Here is a 22,618-nt window from a genome sequence, read left to right as displayed (position 1 = left end):
TATTCCCCACACAGGGCACCTGGATGGCTGGGTCCATTGAGTGTCAGACTTGATTTTGGCTCAGGTCATGTTCTCACAGTTCCTGAGACTGAGCCCTACATCGGGCTCTGCACTCAGTGTGGAGCCTGCTTGAGATTCTCTCTCTCTCCCTCTGCCATTCTCTTCCACTTGCACTCCCTCTCTCTCTCTAAAATTAAAAAAAAAAATTAATACTACTCTCCACTTCCATTAGACATTCTTAGTTATTAAGCTTCCAGAGCTAATGAACCTGATTCAACTGTTTACAAAACAGGCAAGAGACAGAGCAGTCACCCACCACCATCACCTCTGTTCATCAGCCCCGCCCCATTCTGAGGAGTCAGCTACTTCAACTAGTGGCACTTGCCCCATCTCTCTGGGTGGAGTCTAGTCACCTTGCCCAGGCCCTTTCCCATTTGAACTGAAGAGAATTAAATCTTTTGGGGCGAGAGTGTCAAAGGATGGTGGTAAAGATCACATTTGCTTTAAGCCGGATCCACTGTAGTTTCCCCTTTGTCATCTAAATAATAGACAAGTATGAGGAATTTGACAAATCCCAGAAGGCACCCCTAAGACAATCCCTCTCTACTCAAAAACCTAGTGCTCAATACATTTCATAGCCCACAAATATTTACCATTTATGCCTAATGCTTAGGTGAGAACCTGAGCACAAGGGAAGCACAAATTGCCCCTCAATTTCTGAAATGATACGTGTGGGTTCCTAGATTAATTCAAATATGCTGATTTGAAATCATTTTCCCTTAAGGATTGGAATCTGACAGATTGCCTGGGAACCACCCTACTTCTAATTTTATAAAGACCCGTTAATTATAACATAATGAATTGGGTACATCTGCATCCTGGGTAGGAAAACTACTCTGCAACGTCTCATAACGGTGCCATTTCTCCACAGGGGAGAGAGAGAGCTGCCAGTCCCTCCTAGTCTTGATACCTGGCAGTGTTGGCTCTGTGCCCAAGAGGTCAGCAATTCAACCACTGCCCCCCAGAAAACCTGCGTCTCTTAAACAGAAAGAACAGGCAAAATATTTAGAGAATACAGTGAATTCTCCAGCTTAAAAATGTTTCCTCTTTTTCAGAAGAACTAGGAAAAAAACTGGTATCATGAGTATGGGCAAGCTATTCAGAATGGCCCCCCATTTGGAAAGTTTCTGGCACTTTCCAACTAGGCATTGTATTATTGCAATGAGCTGCCCAGTAATCAAAGAGGAGCACTTATTTCCCACCAGAGCTAAAAGAGAGGATTAGTTCTGGTAAGTTCTCTAACTAATTTCAGTCATTGTTAACAGGGCAGCATCAGCTTCTCTACAACCCTATCAAATTCAAAGAAAACTCAGGAAAAAAGGAAAACAAAGGCTGCTTTATTTATTCTATTTGAGCAGCATCCACCTTTCACAGAACAAATGCTTTTTTTCTTTTTAATTTCAATGACATTTAAGAAGCTGTAACTGAGAAAGAAAAAAGTGAAATTTATTTGGAAAGAAATCTTATAAAGAAATCTCCCTATTTATAACACTTTTCTTAATATACAAGATAAATTCTGGGATCAAAAGTTTTTAGAACACTACACAGTCTTTGAAGAGCCTCAGAGTATAAATTCAACTAAATAAAAGAAAAGATGAGCAGTGGCGGTAAGCACATAGCAGCAGTAATAAGAAAGACAATTTTAAAGATTTGTACAGGAGAAAGCAAGTAGTAAGAGCTGTTATGCAGAGGATACAAGAAGCCTTTATCAGTGAAGTGAGTTAACCCTGTCCACAACATAGACAGATATCCATACTGCCTCCCATCTTCTTGGACATGAAAGGGTAAGTAGGAATCAAAAAATTATTAGGCACCTTTCTAGATTCCTTACTTGTATTATTTTATTTTTCTGTTTAATCCATAAGTCAAAGAAGTTAATTAACTCATCAAAGATCCAAAAGGACTACTTAATCCCAGGTCTATATTAATCCAAAACTCATACTATCCTAACATTATACCATGCTGCTGCTTAGAAAATACTTCACATGAATTAGTTTCTTGATATAAATTTTCAAAACACTGGTCTAGTCCAAACATTCCCCTTCAGACAAGTTCTTCCTAAAAACTACACTAATTTTCTTAAGCAAGCTTTTGGCAATGGATGGCCCACCAGAACTTTTGCCTATCTTTGCTACCTTTTTCTGGAAAGTCTATGCCACGGGGTAAGTAGTTGGAACTTTGTTTGCTTATGACTTGCTCTAAGGCCTCACATTTAAGATAAATGGGTAATCTGCTAAGGCCAAATTTATGTCAGAAGGTGGATAAACAAAGTACCCAGAACTAAAGCCCTATTCTACATAACAGATTATTATTTTTCCTGTAAAATACAGCATCCAAGTCACAACAGATAAAGAATCTGAGAAAGAACCTGTAAGAGACCACAGAAAAGGTGCAGGATCTCCAACTCCCAAATATTTCAAACCCCCAACTCTAATCCTTCAAAAGACTTCTATAATATCCTGATAAAGAAATGGGTCTTCCTGCTAAAACGGGAAGGTGATTAAAAATGCAGCTTCTGGAATCAGACACTAAAGCTCAGCTTGTCCTTTATTAATCATGACCTTGGGCAGAACAGTTAATCTCTCGAAGCCTTAGTTTCCATAGATATAAAGTGAAGAGACCATAATAATGTAATGTAAGTTCTATAAATCCTAAATTCTATAAACCCTGAAATCACAGGTGCTTACTAATAGCTCTTTCATCACCGTTCTCATCAACATGTTTGTTATGACACAGAAAACATCAATGGGGTAACTAAAGGGCTTTTGTAAACCTTCATGAGGCCAGTATGGATTTCAGTTTTGGAGAGTCTTAGGAGATTTAGAGGAAGTGAGTAGCAGAAATGGAACTGGCAAGGCCTGAAAGGACTGAAAAAGAAGCAAGCAGAAATTCCATGGGGAAAGGAAATCTGTATGGGGGGGGGAAAGTGTATCTATAAAGATACACTTTATATATATTTGGAAAAAGGATTAAGGAGTAAAATGCTATCTCATGCAGTAAAACAAACTGCTTTTTTCTATTACCATAATGGGGACGCCAATGTCGGGCCACAGAAGGTCCTCTGACGGTAGCTTGGGAGAATTCCATACCACCACGACCTTGTTCAGGTAAGGGAGGCCATTCAGTCTCTCTAAAGAGTTCATAAGCACTTCCTCCCTCTCATAAGTCAACATCACCACCGTGAACTGCTCTCGTGGAACGTTGCCTCCAAGTGCCGCCTGAAACTCCTTGCCAGAACCCCCAGCTCCACCACCAATAGGCCGAAATCCAGTCCCTGAGCCCAAGAATTTGGCCTCTGAGGGCAACACAGGGTCAAAGGGTGTGTGGGGGAACAGATGAAAAGGCCCTGGAGCAGAGTTCCAGCTGCGGTAAAAATCAGTGACAGTCAAAGTAAAGTTGCGGAGGTATTTGGGTGAGGCATAAGGCGGCTCCGTTTCCACTGGCCCCAGGTCCAGATCCCCATTGTCGGCCATGTTAGGGTCCGTTCCAGCCGCCTTGCCTGAACGATGGGGAATCTCAGCTGCCGCCTCTTCCCGGATGGGAGCAGCTGGGATCTGTATGCGAGTCCTAATCATAGCCAGCACGGTATTAAAAATACTGTCAGCGGTTGAGAAGTACGTCTCCCAGAGAAAGCGGCCTTGCCGCCTCATAGCCAGCAGATCACTATCTGAGAGGCTTCGTAACAGAAAATGAACCTCGGTAACACGTGGCTTGGGCACCACCAGGGCTGCCTCATTCCACTGCAGCATGTCCTGGTAGGGAAGCTGGACTTGCTCCCCCAGCACAACTGGGACAGCACCAACTTCCAGGGCTTCAAAGAGCCGTGTTGCACACCCAGATGAAATAACCAAGTGAGGGTCCCCAGGAGTGATAATGAGGGCAAAGGTGGAAAGCTTCAGTAATTCTAAGCGGTCCTCACGCTCCCCACACAGTGCCCACTCAGTAGGCAGACTGGGTTTAGGCTGGTTTTTGCAGGTAAATTCTACCAGGACCTGATCTAGCTTGCTGTCCTGTACAGCCTTTAAGGTGGCAATGATACGATCATCATAGTCGGCTGGAGGGTCACCCTCCATTTCTTCTTCAAAGGAGCGGGCCTCCTGAAGGCTGGATCTCAGTGATTCAATCTTCTCACCCTGGAAGGTGAAAAGATATTTCCGCTTAACTGGCACCTGTGGTGGGATTTCCATGAAGTTGGGCTCTGACATGGCATGGACTAGTGGTGACACTACCAAGTCAAATCCAGGTCTGTACTGGGCAGCATAGAAAGTAGACTGGGCCACCATGGCCCGGCCTGTACTGACATTATATAGTAAATTCTGTGTATCTGACTTCCGCGACAGATTGATGATGACATGGTTGTGTCCATCTGTCCGCCAATGTGGTAGAGAATAGAGCTGCTTCTCAAGTTCAGCAGGCCGAAGCACTACTGGCTCCTGTATTTCTCCCACTAATATCACATAAAGGCAGGCAATGTCCGCATTTTCTGTAACATAAACGCTAGCTCGTGCTGTAGCCTGAAAAGCCTGCTTGACCAAAGGATCCAGGTAGCTGCCAAAGGCAAACTGGTCACTGTCATATACATAGACTGGAAAACCAGAGGTGAGAGGACAGCGAGAATAATCGAAACAATTGTGCAGCCGGCATCCCCGTATGACCTTTGGGGGAGGAAGACCGGCATCGTCCTTCTCTGGAAGCAATCGGATAGGCAAAGAAAGTTTGGGCTGATTTTGAGCCATCAGCTCTTTGTAAGAATGCTCAGTCTGGCTAATGACATTCTTGAGCTGAAGCAAGTCCTGCTTGGCATTCTCAATGCTTTTCTTACAGGCTTCAATCTTCAGATTCAGCTTGGCAATTTCACTGTTCAGCTCTTGCCGCTTGGCTTCCAGCTGCAAGAGCTCTTCGCTTACAGACTCACGAATCCGGCAAAGATCCAGCACATGCTTTACCTCGCATAGTTCATTACCAGCCCTTGGGCCAAAAATCCGCTTGCCTGCCTCATCAGCCTCATCCAGAGTGGTGAGATAATAGTGAGCAATAAGGGGGAAGAAAACCAGAATGATGAAGAGCGTGAAACTGAGCCACGTGAGTCGGATCCGGTTGGACCACCGTAACATACAGGTTTGACCTCCATTCCCCACTCCCCCATTCCGCAACATGGTATAGCCCGTCATGAGTTCCTGTGTGGCTCTTGCCCCCTCTAATCACGTTGGGTCACTCGCCATAACCATGAGTTTCTATTGGACGAACTCAATCTCTTTTCACTCAGACCTTTCTGTTAAGAGTTAGTGTGCTCCCTGTACAAGGCACCAAATAAAATGGAAATTTCATTTTCCTCAGCTGTAATTGAAATGGTCTCTGACCTTATTCCAGCAGATTTTAAGTTCTGGTTGCTGACCAAAGAACATGTCCTTAATCTTTACTGAATGGTAAAAGGTACCACATTGTTGATGAGATGAAAAGGAGAAGGTCCCTGATGATGAAACCCAGGAAAAATACCCTGGAATCAGACAGACTTTTTCAACTGCCATAGCTCTTGTTCCTTGGTTTTGCTGAGCAACAAATATGCATAGTTACTATTCACAGTTATAAAGTAGCTGGTTAGAACAGAAATGAATGTCAGCCTCTTATCGATGTCCTTGCCAACAATGAGGCCTGCAAAAAAAAGAGAACCATGTAAGTCTTGAAAAGATTATGTGCGACAACCCCACCCTTCCCCAGTTTCTAGAAAATGCTTAAATCTGAAAAGGTAAAATAACAGTTGGAACACTGATGTGTGTCTCACAGAACATTTTAAGTTCGGTTCAGGTTGTCTTAGTATGGATATTTTACAGTATGGCTAATAAGAAATGGGTAAGCATCCAAAAACAACTTCAGTTTTTATATACACATAGACACAACCCGTCCTCCAATTTAACAAGATACAGGGCATAATTAGAGCTCTATAAAATGAAGATCAACAACATTTAACAGAGGGCAAAGATGTATGTGACAATTTGTTATTCTAAATGGAAAGAAACACCATCCTGTCCAGCCTTGATATCATGTTCATTCCTAACATGAGCCTCCTTTTGAACCCCCCCCAAAAAAAAAAGTCTCTGAAAAGCTCAAGGCTTTACAGTCAGAGCTGAAATTAATGGAAGAGAACTCTTTTGATCTTTACCCAGTGGTAGGTGCATTAATCCAGAGACAAAATGTATTTCCTAGTTTGCTTCTCATTTATCTTATGCTAGCAGACATCAAGTGTTCCTCTTTAAAATATAAATAGTAACTTGGTCTTTCAGAAAGACTACTATACTTAGAAATGAGGGGCATTATTTCTTCTCCTTTGGAGACAGATTTGCTTTCAAACCTTATACCTCAGTTTCCTAATCTCCCCAAATGGAGATAAGTGTACTGAGACAGAAACAATATATTGTGTTGCTATGACAAGAAAGGACAGAGAATGTGAGAGTACTTTCAGCTAATAAATCCTGAAACAACATTCTCACTCCTGTTCATTTACCAACTTTACTATCGCAGGCTACAAAAGCTCTTCACTTGCTTTCATCTTGAACTCAACATATCTAGAACTGAATTCATAATATTCTGCGCCAAAGAATATTCCCAATTCCTTTCATTTATTTCCTCCAGAAAGTAATTACCATACTCTTAACATGTCTAAAACATGCTCAGTATAACTACAGGAGAAGCGAGAATGCAAAATAATCTTCAACCTTGTGGAACCTCCTTTAACCTAAGAGATAAAATATAAACAAACAGCAAGGACACTACTACAGGGTAGTATAAGTAGCACATCACAGGTGCTCAATCTTCTCTCTAGCTTCTATGCTTGTTAGAGGTATAAAATTATTAAAGTTGGGATAGAATCACCTCTCCTTTAAATAAAAAAAGTTGCCAATGTTAATAAAAGGCCTGAGTAAGCAGAATAAGAGAATAATGACAACAAAAAACAAAAACTATTGATCACAAAAAAGCTTAAACTTGGAGGATCAAAAGTTGGATAATTAACAGCTAACCAAATATCCCAGAAAATGTAAGTCAATATTTCTAAAGCATTATCCTTTTAAATCAAATGTTAAAAATTTCTCTTCCTGTTTTCAAAAGAATATTCTCTACACCTTACAAATAAATTATAACAAAGAAAGAATTAAGTGGAAGAAAAAAAGGAATGCATAATCAAGGAAATTCAGTTGATTCATTCCCTCCTTACCATATGTTTCTGGATCCTTCCTTTCTCTAACTCATGCAGCATTTTACTTCAGTATATAATTTCTTAAAATAGTGAGCTCCGGGTCCAGGGCTTGCTCTCCTGATAGAAAATAGAAAAGTGACATGCTATTAGAAAAATACTCAATACTAAAGGCATTATTAAAGAATGTATTTACTGAAGGGGAAGATGCTGGGGGAGTACGAGGACCCCAGGCTCGCCTCGTCCCATGAACACAACTAGATAACCACCAAATCGTCCTCAATACCCCAGAAATAAACCTAAAGGCTGGAAGAACAAACTCTACAACTAAAGGTAGAGAAGGCAGGAAGGGTGGACACATGGTTTGTGAGAGAAATGGATCCTGGCCACTGTGGTGGGTGGGGAGCCACAGAAGGGCAAGAGAGACCAGGACACAGGGAACACAAATGCCCATAGCAATTGGCTCGGAAAGCGAGAGGGGCCGAATGTCATGAATTCTTGCAATTGGTGGGGCTTAAAGCCTGGAGTTTTAACAGTAGGTGGGGGGGGAGGGGCTGGGGGGTGGTGGGAGGGTACAGACTAAGGGAGAGGCCAAAGGGCATTGGGACTATTCCTAGAGAGAGGGCAGGGCACAGTCAGTGGACTTTCAGTAGAAACATCAATCTGAAGAGCACCTGGAGCACACAGTGGGGAGGTTACCTGCTCATCCTAGAGCCTGGGTAGTATTTGCAGAGAGACCTCTCTGGGAACAATGGAACTGACCTGCACCACTTCTCTCCCCTGCACCTCAGCATAAGCACAGAGTCACCTGCAGAAACCAGCACACCGCTGACACTCCCTACCTAACTTGCTTACAACAAGCCCCCAACCCCTCAAGCTCAGGTGGAACTGCCCTCAATCCCAGCTCAGCAGGACCCCTACCCCAGGAGACTGGCATAACCCCCTGCCCACACCACATCTTCCAACCTGGGAGTTTTGCAGGGCCTTGGTTCAGGCAATAGTGGTAACAGCTCTCATTTCATAAGCAGACCAGAGCACATCTAGTTAGAACTCACCACATTGAGGCCAGGATGAAACACTGCTCACAACAGACAAAGAAAGCCTCTGCAGACAACTGGCCTGAAGGATAAAGTGACCAGAACACAGTAGCAGAGCACATGCAGCACACACTGAAGACACTCTCTGAAGTGCTAGGCCCTGGGGAACACGGGACACTACACTGCAGGGCACTACTAGATCTCTTCTTCATAAGGCCATTACCCTCAAGAACAGGAGACATACCTGACTTTCCTAACATAGAGAAACAGGACCAGAGAATTAGAAAAAATAAGAAGACAGAGGTATTTGTCCCAAATGGAAGAAGAGGAGAAAGCCACAGCCAGAGATATAAGTGAAACAGATATAAGTAACATGCCTGACAGAGAATCTAAAGTAATGATCCTAAAGATACTAGCTGGACTTGAGAAAAGAGTGGAAAGCATCACTGAGACCATTAACACAGAGATAAGGAATAACATAGCAGAGATAAAGGGCTCAATAAATGAAATTAAAAACACACTTGATGGAATGAACAGCAGGTTGGAAGAACCAGAGGAACAAATTAATGACATAGAAGACAGAGTAATAGAAAGTAATCAAGATGAACAAAAGAGAGAAAAGAAAACTACACAAAACAAGAACAGACTTAAGGAATTCAGTGACTCCATCAAACATAATACCATTAGTATTACAGTAGTCCCAAAAGAAGAAGAGAGAGAAAGGGGGCAAAAAATTTATTTGAAGAAATAACAGCTTAAAACTTCCCTAATATGGGGAAGGAAACAGATATCCAGACCCAATAAGTACAGAGAACCCCCAACAAAATCAACAGAAGGCAATCCACACCAAGAGATATTGTAATTAGAATGGCAAAAGGTAGTGATAAAGAAAACACGTTTAAAGAAACAAAAGAAGGCAGTTACATAGAAAGGAAACCACATAAGCCTATCAGTGGATTTTCAGCAGAAACTCTGAAAGCCAAAAGGGAGTGGCATGATATATTCAGAGTGCCAAATGGGAGAAATCTACAGACAAGAATACGCTATCCAGCAAAGCTATCATTCAAAACAGAGGAAAGATAAAGTTTCCCAGACAAACAAAAAAATAAAGGAGTCTGTGACCATTAAACCAGCCCTGCAAGAAATATTAAAGAGGACTCCAAGTAGAAAGGAAATATCAAAAGTGATGGTATGAAAGTAGGAAACAAAAGAGAAAAAAAATGAATATTTCTGTAAAAAAACAGTTAAGGAACTCACAAAGTAAAAGGATATATAACACCATATACCTAAAATGTATGGAGGAGAAGTAAAGAATGAGTTCAAACTTAAACAACCATCAACTTAATATACACTGTTATATGCAGATGTTATATATAAATCTAATGGTAACCACAACTAAAAACTACTAATAGATATGCAAATAATAAAGAAAAACGAATCCAAATATATCACTAAAGAAAACTTGTAAACCATGAGAGGGAAAGAGAACAAATCAGAGAAAAACTTCAAAAATAACTGCAGAACAAGGAATAAAATGGCAATAAATACCTATCTACCAATAATTACCTTGAATGTAAATGGACTAAATGTTCCAGTCACAAGACATAGGTGACAGAATGAATTAAAAAACAAGACCCACCTATATGCTGCTTACATGAGATGCATTTTAGACCTAGACACGTGCAGACTGAAAGTGAAGGAATGGAAAAATATTTATCATGCAAATGGATGTCAAAAGAAAGCCATAGTATTCATATCAGACAAAACAGATTTTAAAACAAAGACTGTTAACAAGAGACAAAGAAGGTCACTACATAATAATAAAGGAGACAATCCAACAGGATGATATAACTTTATAAATATTTATGCACCCAACATGAAAGCACCCAAATACATAAAACATTTTATAACAAACATGAAGGAACTAGTCAATAGTAATACAATAATAGTAGGGGACTTTACTTATTTATCTATCTAGTTATCTTTTTTATTTATTTTTTTAACGTTTATTCATTTTTTGAGAGAGAGACAGAACGTGAGTAGGGGAGGGGCAGAGAGAGAGGGAGACACAGAATCTTAAGCAGACTCCAGGTTCTGAGCCATCAGCACAAAGCCCAACACAGGGCTTGAACTCATGAACCATGAGATCATGACCTGGGCGATGTTGGACACTTAACCAGCTGAGCCACCCAGGTGCCCCTCTATTTATTTATTTTTAAAGCAAGCTCTGTGCCCAATGTGGGGCTTGAACTCACAACCCTGAGACCAAGGGTCACATGCTTTACCAACTGAGACAGCCAGGTGCCCCAATAATAATAGGGGACTTAACCCAACACTTATATCAGTTGACAGATCATCCAATCAGAAAATCAACAAGGAAAAAATGGCTTTGAATGGCACACTGGATCAGGTGGATTTAATAGCTATATTAGAACATTCCATCCTAAAACAGTAGAATACATATTCTTTCAAAGTGCACATGGAACATTCTCCAAAACAGACCACATATTAGGCCACAAAACAGATCTCAACAAATTCGAAAAGATCGAAGTCATACCATGCATCTTTTCTGACCACAACAGTATGAAACTAGAAATCAAACACACACACATAAAAAAAAAAAAAAAATCTGGAAACAACACAAATACATGGAGGGTAAATAACATGCTACTAAGCAATGAATGGGTCAACCAAGAGTGCAAAGAAGAAATCAAAAAGTACATGGAAACAAATGAAAATGAAAACACAAGGGTCCCAAACCTTTGGGATGCAGCAAAAGCAGTTCTGAGAGAGAAGTTTACAGCAATACAGGTAACAACCTAACCTTAGATCTAAAGGAGCTAGAAAAAGAACAAACAAAACCCCCAAACAACAGGAGGCAATAAAGATTAGAGCAGAAATAAATGATAGAGAAACAAAAAAACAGTAGAAGAGATAAATAAACCAGCAGCTAGTTCTTTGAAAAGATCAACAAAATTCATAAACCTCTAGCCAGACTCATCAAAAAACAGAGAGGACTCAAATAAAATTATAAATGGAAAGAGGAGAAATAACAACCAACACCACAGAAATACAAATAATTTCAAGAGAATATTATGAAAACCTAATGCCAACAAATTAGACAACCTAGAAGAAAGGGATAAAATCCTAGAAACAAATAACCTACCAAAACTGAGATAGGAATAGAAAATTTGAATAGACCTATTAGCAGCAAGGAGACTGAATCAGTAATCTAAAAAAAAAAAACAAAACTTCAAAGAATGAAAAGTCCAGGACCAGACAGCTTCATAGGCAAATTCTACCAAACATTTAAAGAAGAGTTAATACCCTTTATTCTCAAACTATTCCAAAAAGTAGAAGAGCAAGGAAAACTTCCAAATTAATTGTATGAGGCCAGCATTACCCTGATACCAAAACCAGATAAAGACACCACAAAAAAAACAGAACTACAGGCCAATGTCTTTGATGAATATTGATGCAAAAATCTGCAATAAAATACTAGTAAATAGAATCCAACAATACATTAAAAAAATCATTCACCATGATCAAGTGGGATTTATTCCAGTATACAAGGGTGGCTTAGTCTCTGCAAATCAATGTTATACATCACATAAATAAGAAAAAAGATAAAAACCATATGATCATCCCAATAGACACAGAAAAAATATTTGACAAAGTACAATATCTATTAATGATAAAAGTTCAACAAAGTAGGTTTAGAGGGAACATACCTCACCATAATAAAGGCCATATATGAAAAAACTACAGTGAATATCATATTCAATGGGGAAAAACTGAGAGCTTTTCCCCCAAGGTCAAGAACAACACAAGGATGTGCACTCTCACCATTTTTATTCAACAGAGTACTGGAAATCCTAGCCAGAGCAATCAGACAACATAAAGAAATAAAAGACATCCAAATTGGTAAGGAAGAAGTAAAACTCACTATTTTCAGATGACACGATACAGAAAACCCTAGAAATTCTACAAGAACCAATAAATGAATTCAGTAAAGTCATGAGATACAAAATCAAGGTACAGAAATCTGTTGCATTTCTATACACCAATAATAAAGCAACAGAAAGAGAAATTAAGAAAACAATCTCATTTCCAACTGCACCAAAATTAGTAAAATACCTAGGAATAAACCTAACCAAAGAAGTGAAAGACTTGTACTCTGAAAACTATAAAACACTGATGAAAGAAACTGAAAATGACATAAAGAAATGGAAAGATATTCCCTGCTCATAGAGAAGAATATTATTAAAATGTCTATACTACCCAAAGCAATCCACACATTTAATGTAATTTCTATCAAAATACCAATACCATTTTTCACAAAGTTAGAACAAACAATCCTAAAATTTATATGGAAACACAAAAGACCCAGAATTGCCAAAGCAACTTTGAAAAAGAAAAACAAAGCTGGAGGTATCACAATTCCAGACTTCAAGTTACATTACAAAGCTGTAGTAATCAAAACAGTATGGTACTCACACAAAAACAGACACCTAGATCAATGGAACAGAATAGAAAACCCAGAAATGAACCCACAACTACACGGTCAACTAATCTTCAAGAAAGCAGGAAAGAATATCTAATGGGAAAAGTCTCTTCAACAAATGGTGTTGGGAAAACTGGATAGCTATATGCAAAATATGAAACTGGAGGGGTGTCTGTGTGGCTCAGTCAGTTAAGCATCTGACTTTGGCTCAGGTCATGATCTCACGGTTCGTGAGTTTAAGTCCCGCATCAGTCTCTGTGCTGACACCTCAGAACCTGGAGCCTGCTTCAGATTCTGTGTCTCCTTCCCTGCCCATTCAGACTCTGTCTCTCTCTCAAAAATAAAGTTAAAAAAAAATTTTTTTTAATGAAACTGGATCACTTTCTTATACCAAACACAAAAATAAACTCATAATGGATTAATGAATGACCTAAATGTGAGACCTGAAACAATAAAAATCCTAGAAGAGAGCACAGGCAATAAGGTCTCTGTCATTGGCTGTTGCAACATTTTTCTAGATACGTCTCCTGAGGCAAGGGAAATAAAAGCAAAAATAAACTATTGGGACTACATCAAAATAAAAATCTTCTGCATAGTAAATGAAGCAATCAACAAAACTAAAAGGTAACAGACAATCCAATTTAAAAATGAGAATAAATGAACAGTTTTCCAAAGAAGACATACAGACGACCAACAGACACATGAAAAGATAGATGCTCAATATCAATCACCATAGAATTTAACATTCAAACAGAGACACCCTTTTAAGTGAAAAGGGATGCTATCAATAATTACACTGGAACAAGAGGCATAAATTAACACTCTTGAAGACAAATCATCCAGATATATAGTTACCTATTTGTGTGCTCTAAGAAGAGGGAATAAACCAAAACAATGAAATGTTAAAAAAAAAAAAAAAGTTCCTACCTTTTAGAAGTATATACTGAGATTTTTACAGAGAAAACAATTTATCTGGAATTTGCTTAAAAGTAAACAGGATGAATGAGGGTGGTGAAGAGTGTTTAGAAGTATAGATGAAACAAGATTAGCCGTGAGCTAACTGCTGTTGACACTGAATGATGGGGATACATGGAGATTTATTACACTATAGTTTGCATTTACATGTTTGTAATTTTTTACATTTAGAACTCTCAAATATATTACACAGAGTCTAAACAAAATGTTTTTTTAAATGTCATCTGGATACTGGCTACACTTAATCTAATACTGCTAGTGCTACCAACTTATATGAACACAGGTAGAAAAAAAACAAAAGTTCTAATGGGAACCAATAATTCAATAATGATTCAAAAGAATTTCTTCCAATTAAGTTCCATCTCTCTTATTGGAATAAAGCAAAACTGTCATCAATGTCCAGGAGCATAAACGTTCTTTCCTAAACAGCTAATTAAATTATTGCAAGCACAAAAGAAAAAGAAAACCCCCAGTCTCCTCTGTCATTCTCTGGAAAATGGCAATGAAGTTATTAGGATCTAGAAATAAATGTCAATGAAACACTGATAAGAAGCAATCTCCAGAGTTGTTGTTTTTTTTTTTAATCCAACTACAATATAACCTGCCTTATTCTTTACCATCTGCCCCAGCAGTGAATGCCTAACTTGTCAGACTGCTTTAAAATTTTACATCTTTTTTTTTTTTTTTGAGAGAGAGAGAGAAAGCAAGAGAGAGAGAAAGCGAGAGAGAAAGAGAGAAAGGGAGAGGAACAGAGAGAGGGAGAGAGAGGGAGACACAGAATCCGAAGCAGGTTCCAGGGTCTGAGCTGTCAGCACAGAGCCTGACACAGGGCTCGAACTCACCAACCGTGAGATCATGATCTGAGCAGAAGTTGGACACTTAACCAACTGAGCCACACAGGCACCCCTTAGCCTGCTTTTACAATGCATTCTACACACAGCAACCAGAATCATCATTTTAAAAACATGAATTAGAATTTTTGTTAATGTTCATTTATTTTTAAGAGAGACAGAGCGCAAGCAGGGAAGGGGCAGAAAAAGAGGAAGACATAGAATCCGAAGCAGGTTCCACCTAGGCTCCAAGCTGTCAGCACAGAGCCCGATGTGGGGCTCGAACCCATGAACTGTGAGATCATGACCTGAAGTGAAGTTGGACGTTTAACTGACTGAACCAGCCAGGTACTCCAAAACATGAATTAGAATATTGGTGGTTCAAGAGGGCAGTGTAGGAAGACCATGAATTCACCTCCTACCAAGGACACACTGAATCTATTCCTACATATAAAGCAATTCCTCCTGAAGAAGAATCAAGGGCTGACTGAACAGCTTCTACACAACAAACAATGGAGGGAACACACAGAGAGGGGTAGGAAACAGAGACACTGTAATGACAGGAACCCCACCCACAAAACATCAAGCTGCAGTAGGGAGGAATGTTACTGAGGGGCCTGTGCACTGACTCATGTGCCCCAGGTCACAGTGAGAAAACAGTGATTTAAAGGGCAACTACACAACAAGTGAGGGAAATTCATTTACTAACTCCTGAGCATACACTATACAGGAGGGAAACTGCTCAAGCTCTGTGGAGTCAGAGGCACCAGTGAGCCCTTCCACCTTGATAGTTTGAACAAGAGCAAGGTCCAGGTGCTCTAGCTGACCTGCTAGGGCCTCCCCAGCACATCCCAGACTCCCAACCCACACTAGCTCCAGCCGTTCCACCAAGGCAGCTCCTGTGTAACACGCTGCATGCATCCTTTGGCCCATGCTCACTCCAACTGGCCTTGTAAGAAATGTTAAGGAGTCTTTAAGTGGAAAAGAAAAGGCCACTACTAGAAATGGGAAAATCAATCATAACTACAATAAATAGTTAAGGGATACAAAAAAAAAAAAATGAATGTAAAACATGAAGTCAAAAACATAAAATGGTGGGGGTGGGAGAGTACAAATGTAGTGCTTTTAGAATGCATTTGAACTTAAGTGACTAACAACTATGTATATAGGTCAATACATATGAACTTCACGGTAACCACAAACCAAAAACTACAAAAGATACACAAAAAATAAAGACAAAGGAACCCAAACATAACATTAAAGAAAACCATCAAACCACAAGAAAAGACACTAAGAAAAGAAGAAAGGAACAGAAAAGGGCTACAAAAACAACCATAAAACAATTAACAAAATGGCAATAAGTACATATGTATCAATAATTACTTTAAATGTAAAGAGACTTAACGCTCCAATCAAAAGATAAAGTGTGAAAGGAAAAAAAAAGGCCCAATATGCTGCCTGTAAGAGACTCACTTCAGATCTAAAGACACACAAAAGCTCAGAGTAAAAAGATAGAAAAAGGCATTCCATGCCATGCAAACGAAAATGAAAAGAAAGCTGGAGTAGCAATATTTGTATCAGACAAAACAGATTTTAAAACAAACATTGTAAAAAAAAAAACACAAAGAAGGACACTACGTAATGATAAAAGGGTCAATACAAAATGAGGACATAACATGCATAAGTATTTATACATCTAACATAGGGGCACCTAAATATTAAAAACAAGTATTAATGGACATAAAGGGAGAAACTGAAAATAATACAATAATAATAGGGAACATCAAACTCCCAATTACATTAATGCATAGATCCCCTAGACAGAAAATCAACAAGTAAACAAACATTGGCCTTAAACAACACATTGTACAGAAAGACTCAATAGATACATATACAAAACATTTTATCACAAACTGCAGGATACACTTTTGTTTTCAGGTACACATGGAACATTCTCCCAGATAGATCACGTTAGGCCACAAAATGAGTCTCAATAAATTCAAGAAGACTGAAATCGTATCAAGCATTTTTTCCAACTACTAACAGTATGAAACTAGAATTTAGTTACAATAAAACTAGAAATTCCAAAACACAAACATGTGGACACTAAATAATATGCTACTAAAAAATAAAACCAATGGATCTATGAAGAAATCAAAGAGAACATTTTAAAAATACCTTAACACAAATTAAAATAGAAACCCAACTTTCCAAAATCTATGGGACAAGCAAAATCAGTTCTAAAAGGAAGTTCACAGCAATGCAAGCCTCTCTCAAAACACAAACAGACAAAATCCCAAATTATAAATAATCTAAAAGAATTAAAAAAAGAAAAACAATGCCCAAAGTCAGTAAAAAGTAAAGAAATAATAAAGATCAGAGCAGAAATAAATGAAACAAAGATAAAGAACAGAAAAGATCAATAAAAAAAAGATCAATTAAAAGCTGGTTCTTTGAAGAGATAAACAAAATCAATAAACCTCTAGCCAGATTCAAGAAAAAAAGCACCCAAATAAATAAAATCAGAAATGAAAGAGAAGTTACAACTCACACCACAGAAATACAAAAGGATCATAAAAGACTTACAATTATACACCAACAAATTGGAAAGTATAAAAAAATAAATCAATTCCTAGAAACATAACCTTCCAACACTGAATAACAAAGAAACAAAATCTGAATAGACCAATTATAAGTAATGAAATTGGGCCAGTAATTTTAAAACTCCCCCAAAAACAAAAGTCCAGAACTGGATGGCTTTACACATGAATTCTACCACATAAAAAATATCTAGTACTGATCCTTCTCAAATTATTCCAAAAAATTTAAAGGAATAAGGAATGCTTCCAAACTCATTTTATGATGCCAGCATTACCCTGATACCAAAACCCAGAAAAAGACACCACAAAAAGGAAGTAAATAACAGGATGATATCCTTGATAAATCCAGATGCACAAACTTTCAACAAAATATTAGCAAACTGATTTCAACAACACGTTAAAAAGGTTCACATACCATAATCACATGGGGTTTATTCCAGGAATGCAAAGATGGTTCAACATTCACAAATCAATCAACACAATACACCACATTAAATAAGCAAAGGATAAAATGCACATGGTCATTTCAATAGATGCAGAAAAAGCATTTGACAAATGTTACATGATAAAAAAAAAAAACTCTCAACAAAATGGGCATAGAAGGAATGTACCTCAATGTAATAAAGGCCACATTTAACAAACCCATAGCTAGCATCACACTCAGTGGTGAAAAGCTGAGAGTTTTTTCTCTAAGATCAATAATAAGACAAGGATGCCCATTCTTGCCACACATTCAACATAGCATTGGAAGTCCTAGCCACAGCAATTAGGCAAGGAAAAGAAATAGAAGGCATTCAAATGGAAAAAGAAGTAAAACGCTATTTGCATATGATAAGATACCACACACACACACACACACACACACACACACACACACACCCCTAAATGCTCAACCAGCAAACCACTAAATGAATTCAGTTAAGCAGCAGGATACAAAATTAGCATACAAAAATCAGCATTTCTATACACTAATAACAAGCGATTGTAAAGAGACATTAAGAAAATAATCCCATTTACAATTGCATAAGAAAACATAAAATGCCATTTTTAATCTTGCCTCTGCTCTCTGCTGATGTGCTGCACTGGGGGTTCTGGAATGGTAAGTAGTTCAGGATACACAGCCTCTTGGGCAACCAGGCCAGGGGTGAGTCTGAGGGTCCCATGACCTGAATGTGTGGAGGGCAGCAGCCTGGCCCAGACCACATTGTCCAGGAGACCTCAAGAGGTCCCCAAGAGGTTCCCAGTCTGTGTTCCCATGCCAGGATATGGGGAGGTTGGTTTGAGTACATTTTAGTTTACTCGTCATCAGCTGTATGCCAGGCAGAGATTTCTCTCATGCAAAAGAGAGAGACCTCACTGTATAACTGTCATGTATGCCTGCCCTATCACAGTGTGAAATCACATCACCATTTAAGGTGCCATTTAAGGTTTAGATCTTGATAACTGTCTCAAGTTGTAAAACTCTGCAAAAATCAAATGAATATCATTAACTTTGAAATGATAGGTGAAAGATGGATGCTTGAAACAGAGACTGCTGCTAACTGAATCTTTTCTAGGAGCGCAAAGGTGACCTAAGGATGTCCTCAGTAAAAAAAAAAAAAAGAAAAGAAAAGAAAACTCGACCTTCACAAAAGTTTCTTGGATCATTTAACATTTCCAGGAGTCTGAGGGGTACTGAAACTATTGCTTTTGGGCAGTCCATAAATATACATTTAAAACAGTGGGACTATGAATAAATATTTCAATAAGCTTCTTGGAAAAAAAGAAGGAATAAAATATATAGGAATAAATTTCACCAAAGAGGTAAAAGACCTGTACTCTGAAAACTATAGGACATTGATACAAGAAACTAAAGGCAACATAAATAAATATTCTGTGCTCATGAATTGGAAGAATTAATACTGTTAATGTTAATTTTTGAGAGAGAGAGAGACAGAGACAGAGAGACAGAATGCAAGCAGGGGTTGGGGCAAAGACAAAAGGAGACACAGAATTGGAAGCATGCTCCAGGCTCTGAGCTGTCAGCACAGAGCCCAACAACACGTAGCTCAAACCCACGAACTGCAAGATCACGAACAGAGCTGAAGTCGGACGCTTAACTGACCGAACCACTCAGGTGCCCCAGAAGAATTAATACTGTTAAAATGTCCATACTACTCAAAGCAATCCATAGATTTGATGCAATCCCCATCAAAATACCAGCGGCATTCTTCACAGTAATAGAACAAACAATCCTAAAATTTGTATAAAACCACAAAAGACCTCAAATAGCTAAAGCAATATTGAGAAAGAACAAAGCTGGAGGTATTACGTTTCCTGATTTCAAACTATACCACAAAGATATGGTGATACTGGCATAAAAACACACACATAGATCAATGCAATAGAAAGCCCAGAAAGAAACCCACACATATGTGGTCAATTTACAGAGAAGCGCCAAGAATATACAATGGGGAAAGGATACTATCTTCAATAAATGGTGTTGGAAAAACTGGACAGCTATGTACAAAAGAATGAAACTGGACTTTTATCTTACACAGAAATATCATACACAAAAATAAATTCAAAATGGATGAGACTTGAATGTAAGATCTAAAAAAACTCCTAGAAGGAAATATAGGCAGTAATCTATTTGACATCAGTCTTAGCAATATTTTTTGGATCAGTCTCCTCAGACAAGGACAACAAAAACTAAAACAATTGAGATTATATCCAACCAAAAAGCTTTTGCAGAGCAATTCAGGAAACCATCAACAAAATGAAAAGGCAACTACAGAATGGGAGAAGATATCTGCAAATCATACATCTGATAAGAGATTAATACCAAATTATATAAAGAACTTACATAATTTAATATCAAAAAACCAAACTGATTAAAAACTGGGCAAAGGACTTGAATAAACATTTTTCCAAAGAAGATACACACACACCCAAAAAGCACATGAAAAGATGCTCAACATCATTAATCATCAGGGAAATGGAAATCAAAACCACAATGAGATATCACCTCACACCTATTAAACTGGTATTATCAAAAAAGACAAAAAATTACAAGTGTTGGTGAGGATGTAGAGAAAAGAAAATGTGGTGAGAATGTAAATTGGTGCAATCAAAATGGACAACAGTACGGAAGTTCCTCAAAAAAATTCAAAAACAGAACTACGAGACCATCCAAATTGCACTTCTGTGTATTTATCCAAAGAAAACAAAAACACAAAAATGAACTACTGGGACCTAATCAATATAAAAAGCTTCTGCACAGCAAAGGAAACAATCAGCAAAATTAAAAGGCAACCAACAGAATGAGAGAAGATATTTGCAAATGACACACCAGATAAAGGGTCAGTATCCAAAAATCTATAAAGAACTTATCAAACTCAACACCCAAAAACAAATAATCCAGTGAAGAAATGGGAAAAAGACATGAATAGACACTTCTCCAAAGAAGACAAACAGATGGCTAACAGACACATGAAAAAATGCTCAACATCCCTCATCATCAGGGAAATACAAATCAAAACCACACCAAGATACCACCTCACACCTGTCAGAAGGGCTAAAATTAACAACTTAGGCAACAACAGATGTTGGTGAGGATGCGGAGAAAGAGGATCTCTTTTGCACTGCTGGTGGGAATGCAAACTGCTGCAGCCACTTTGGAAAACAGTATGGAGGTTCCTCAAAAAGTTAAAAATAGAATTACCCTATGACCCACGAATTGCACTACTAGGCATTTATCCAAAGGATACAGATATCCTCTTTCCAAGGGGCACATGTACCCCAATGTTTATAGCAGCACTATCAACAATAGCCAAAGTATGGAAAGAGCCCAAATGTCCATCGACAGATGAATGGATAAAGAAGATGTGGTATATATATGCAATGAAGTATTACTCAGCAATCAAAAAGAATGAAATCTTGCCATTTGCAACTATGTAGATGGAACTAGAGGGTATTATGCTAAGCGAAATAAGTCAGAGAAAGACAAATATCATATGATTTCACTCATATGAGGACTCTAAGATACAAAACAGATGAACATAAGGGAAAGGAAGTAAAAATAATATAAAAACAAAGAGGGGGACAAAATATAAGAGACTCTTAAATACAGAGAACAAACTGAGGGTTGCTGGAGGGGTTGTGGGAGAGGGGATGGGCTAAATGGGTAAGGTGCATTAAGGAAGACACTTGTTGGGATGAGCACTAGGTGTTATACATAGGGCATGAATCACTGGAATCTACTCCTGAAATCATTATTGCACTATATGCTAACTAACTGGGATGTAACTTAAAAAATAAATTAATTAATTGAAATTAAAAAACAAAAACAAAAACAGCAATTTGAAGAGATATATGCACCCCCACATTCACTGTAGCATTTTCACAATAGCCAAGATTACGAAAGCAACCTAAGTGTCCATCAATAGATGAATGGATAAAGATGTGGTGTGTACACACACACACACACACACACACACACACACACACACACAGTAGAATATCACTTAACCATAAAGAATGAAATGTTGCCATCAAAGACAACATGTATGGACGTAGAGGGTATAATGCTAAGTGAAATAAGGCACACACAGAAAGACAAATACTGTATGATTTCACATATATCTAAAAAACAAAACAATCAAAACAAAAGAGAAACAGACTCATGGATACAGGACACAAACTGTTAATTACCAGAGGGGGACTGAATGGGTGTTGGGGGTGGGCAAAATAGGTGAAGCGGATTAAGAGGTACAAATTTCTAGTCATAAAATAAATAAGTCATGGGGATATAATGTACAGCATAAGGAATATAATCAATAATATTGTAGTAACTTTGTATGGTGACAGACAGTAACCAGACTTACCATGGGGATAAAATATCAAGTCACTATGATGTACCCTTAAAACTAACAGAATATTTTATGTCTATTACATATTAGTTAAAAAAACAAACAGGAATTAAACCATGTCTTTCCCGTCCTTAAAAATTTTCAGTGGCTTCCCACTCTACTGCCAGGCCCTTTGTAACTACATCCTGACCACTTATCTAATCTCATTTGCCATCATTGTTCCACTTGCTCCCTCAACTTTAGCTAAACTAGCCTCCTTTCAATTCCTTAACTACACCAAGCTCTTTACTGCCTCAGAACTCTTACATCTGCCATCTGTTTAGTCTCAAATGCTCTTCCCCAGGGTTTCTCTGGCTGACTCTCATCCTTCAGTTCTTAACTTCCTTGCTGTTCCCATTGAAGGTAGTCATTCTTACCTCCTGACACTTTACGGCACTGATCTATTTATTTCCTTCATATCTTTTCATTTATTTACTTATTATTTATCTTCCCCACCAAAACCTTGAGGACAGGAATCTCATTTGCTTGGATCACTGCTATATCACCAGTACCCAGCACAGTGTATTTATAAGT

General features: G+C 38.4%; 1 protein-coding gene across 3 annotated transcripts in view; it reads right to left on the bottom strand.

Annotated features, from left to right (window-relative positions):
• Positions 1–22,618, bottom strand: part of EXTL3 (exostosin like glycosyltransferase 3) — a 137,433-nt gene that overhangs the window by 37,954 nt on the left and 76,861 nt on the right. For all 3 annotated transcript variants that reach the window (XM_043565023.1, XM_043565017.1, XM_043565006.1), the window contains 2 exons: positions 7,271–7,369; positions 3,084–5,712 (listed from right to left, as the gene is read on the bottom strand). In XM_043565023.1, the coding sequence (XP_043420958.1) occupies positions 3,084–5,231 (2,148 nt within the window). In that variant the 5' untranslated portion in view covers positions 5,232–5,712; positions 7,271–7,369. The remainder of the gene's footprint in view (positions 1–3,083; positions 5,713–7,270; positions 7,370–22,618) is intronic.

Source organism: Prionailurus bengalensis, chromosome B1 (genome assembly GCF_016509475.1).
Source record: "Prionailurus bengalensis isolate Pbe53 chromosome B1, Fcat_Pben_1.1_paternal_pri, whole genome shotgun sequence".
In the NCBI taxonomy this organism is placed as follows: domain Eukaryota; kingdom Metazoa; phylum Chordata; class Mammalia; order Carnivora; family Felidae; genus Prionailurus; species Prionailurus bengalensis.
Note: the sequence above shows the minus strand (reverse complement) of the source record. Positions and strands in the feature narration are given on the sequence as shown.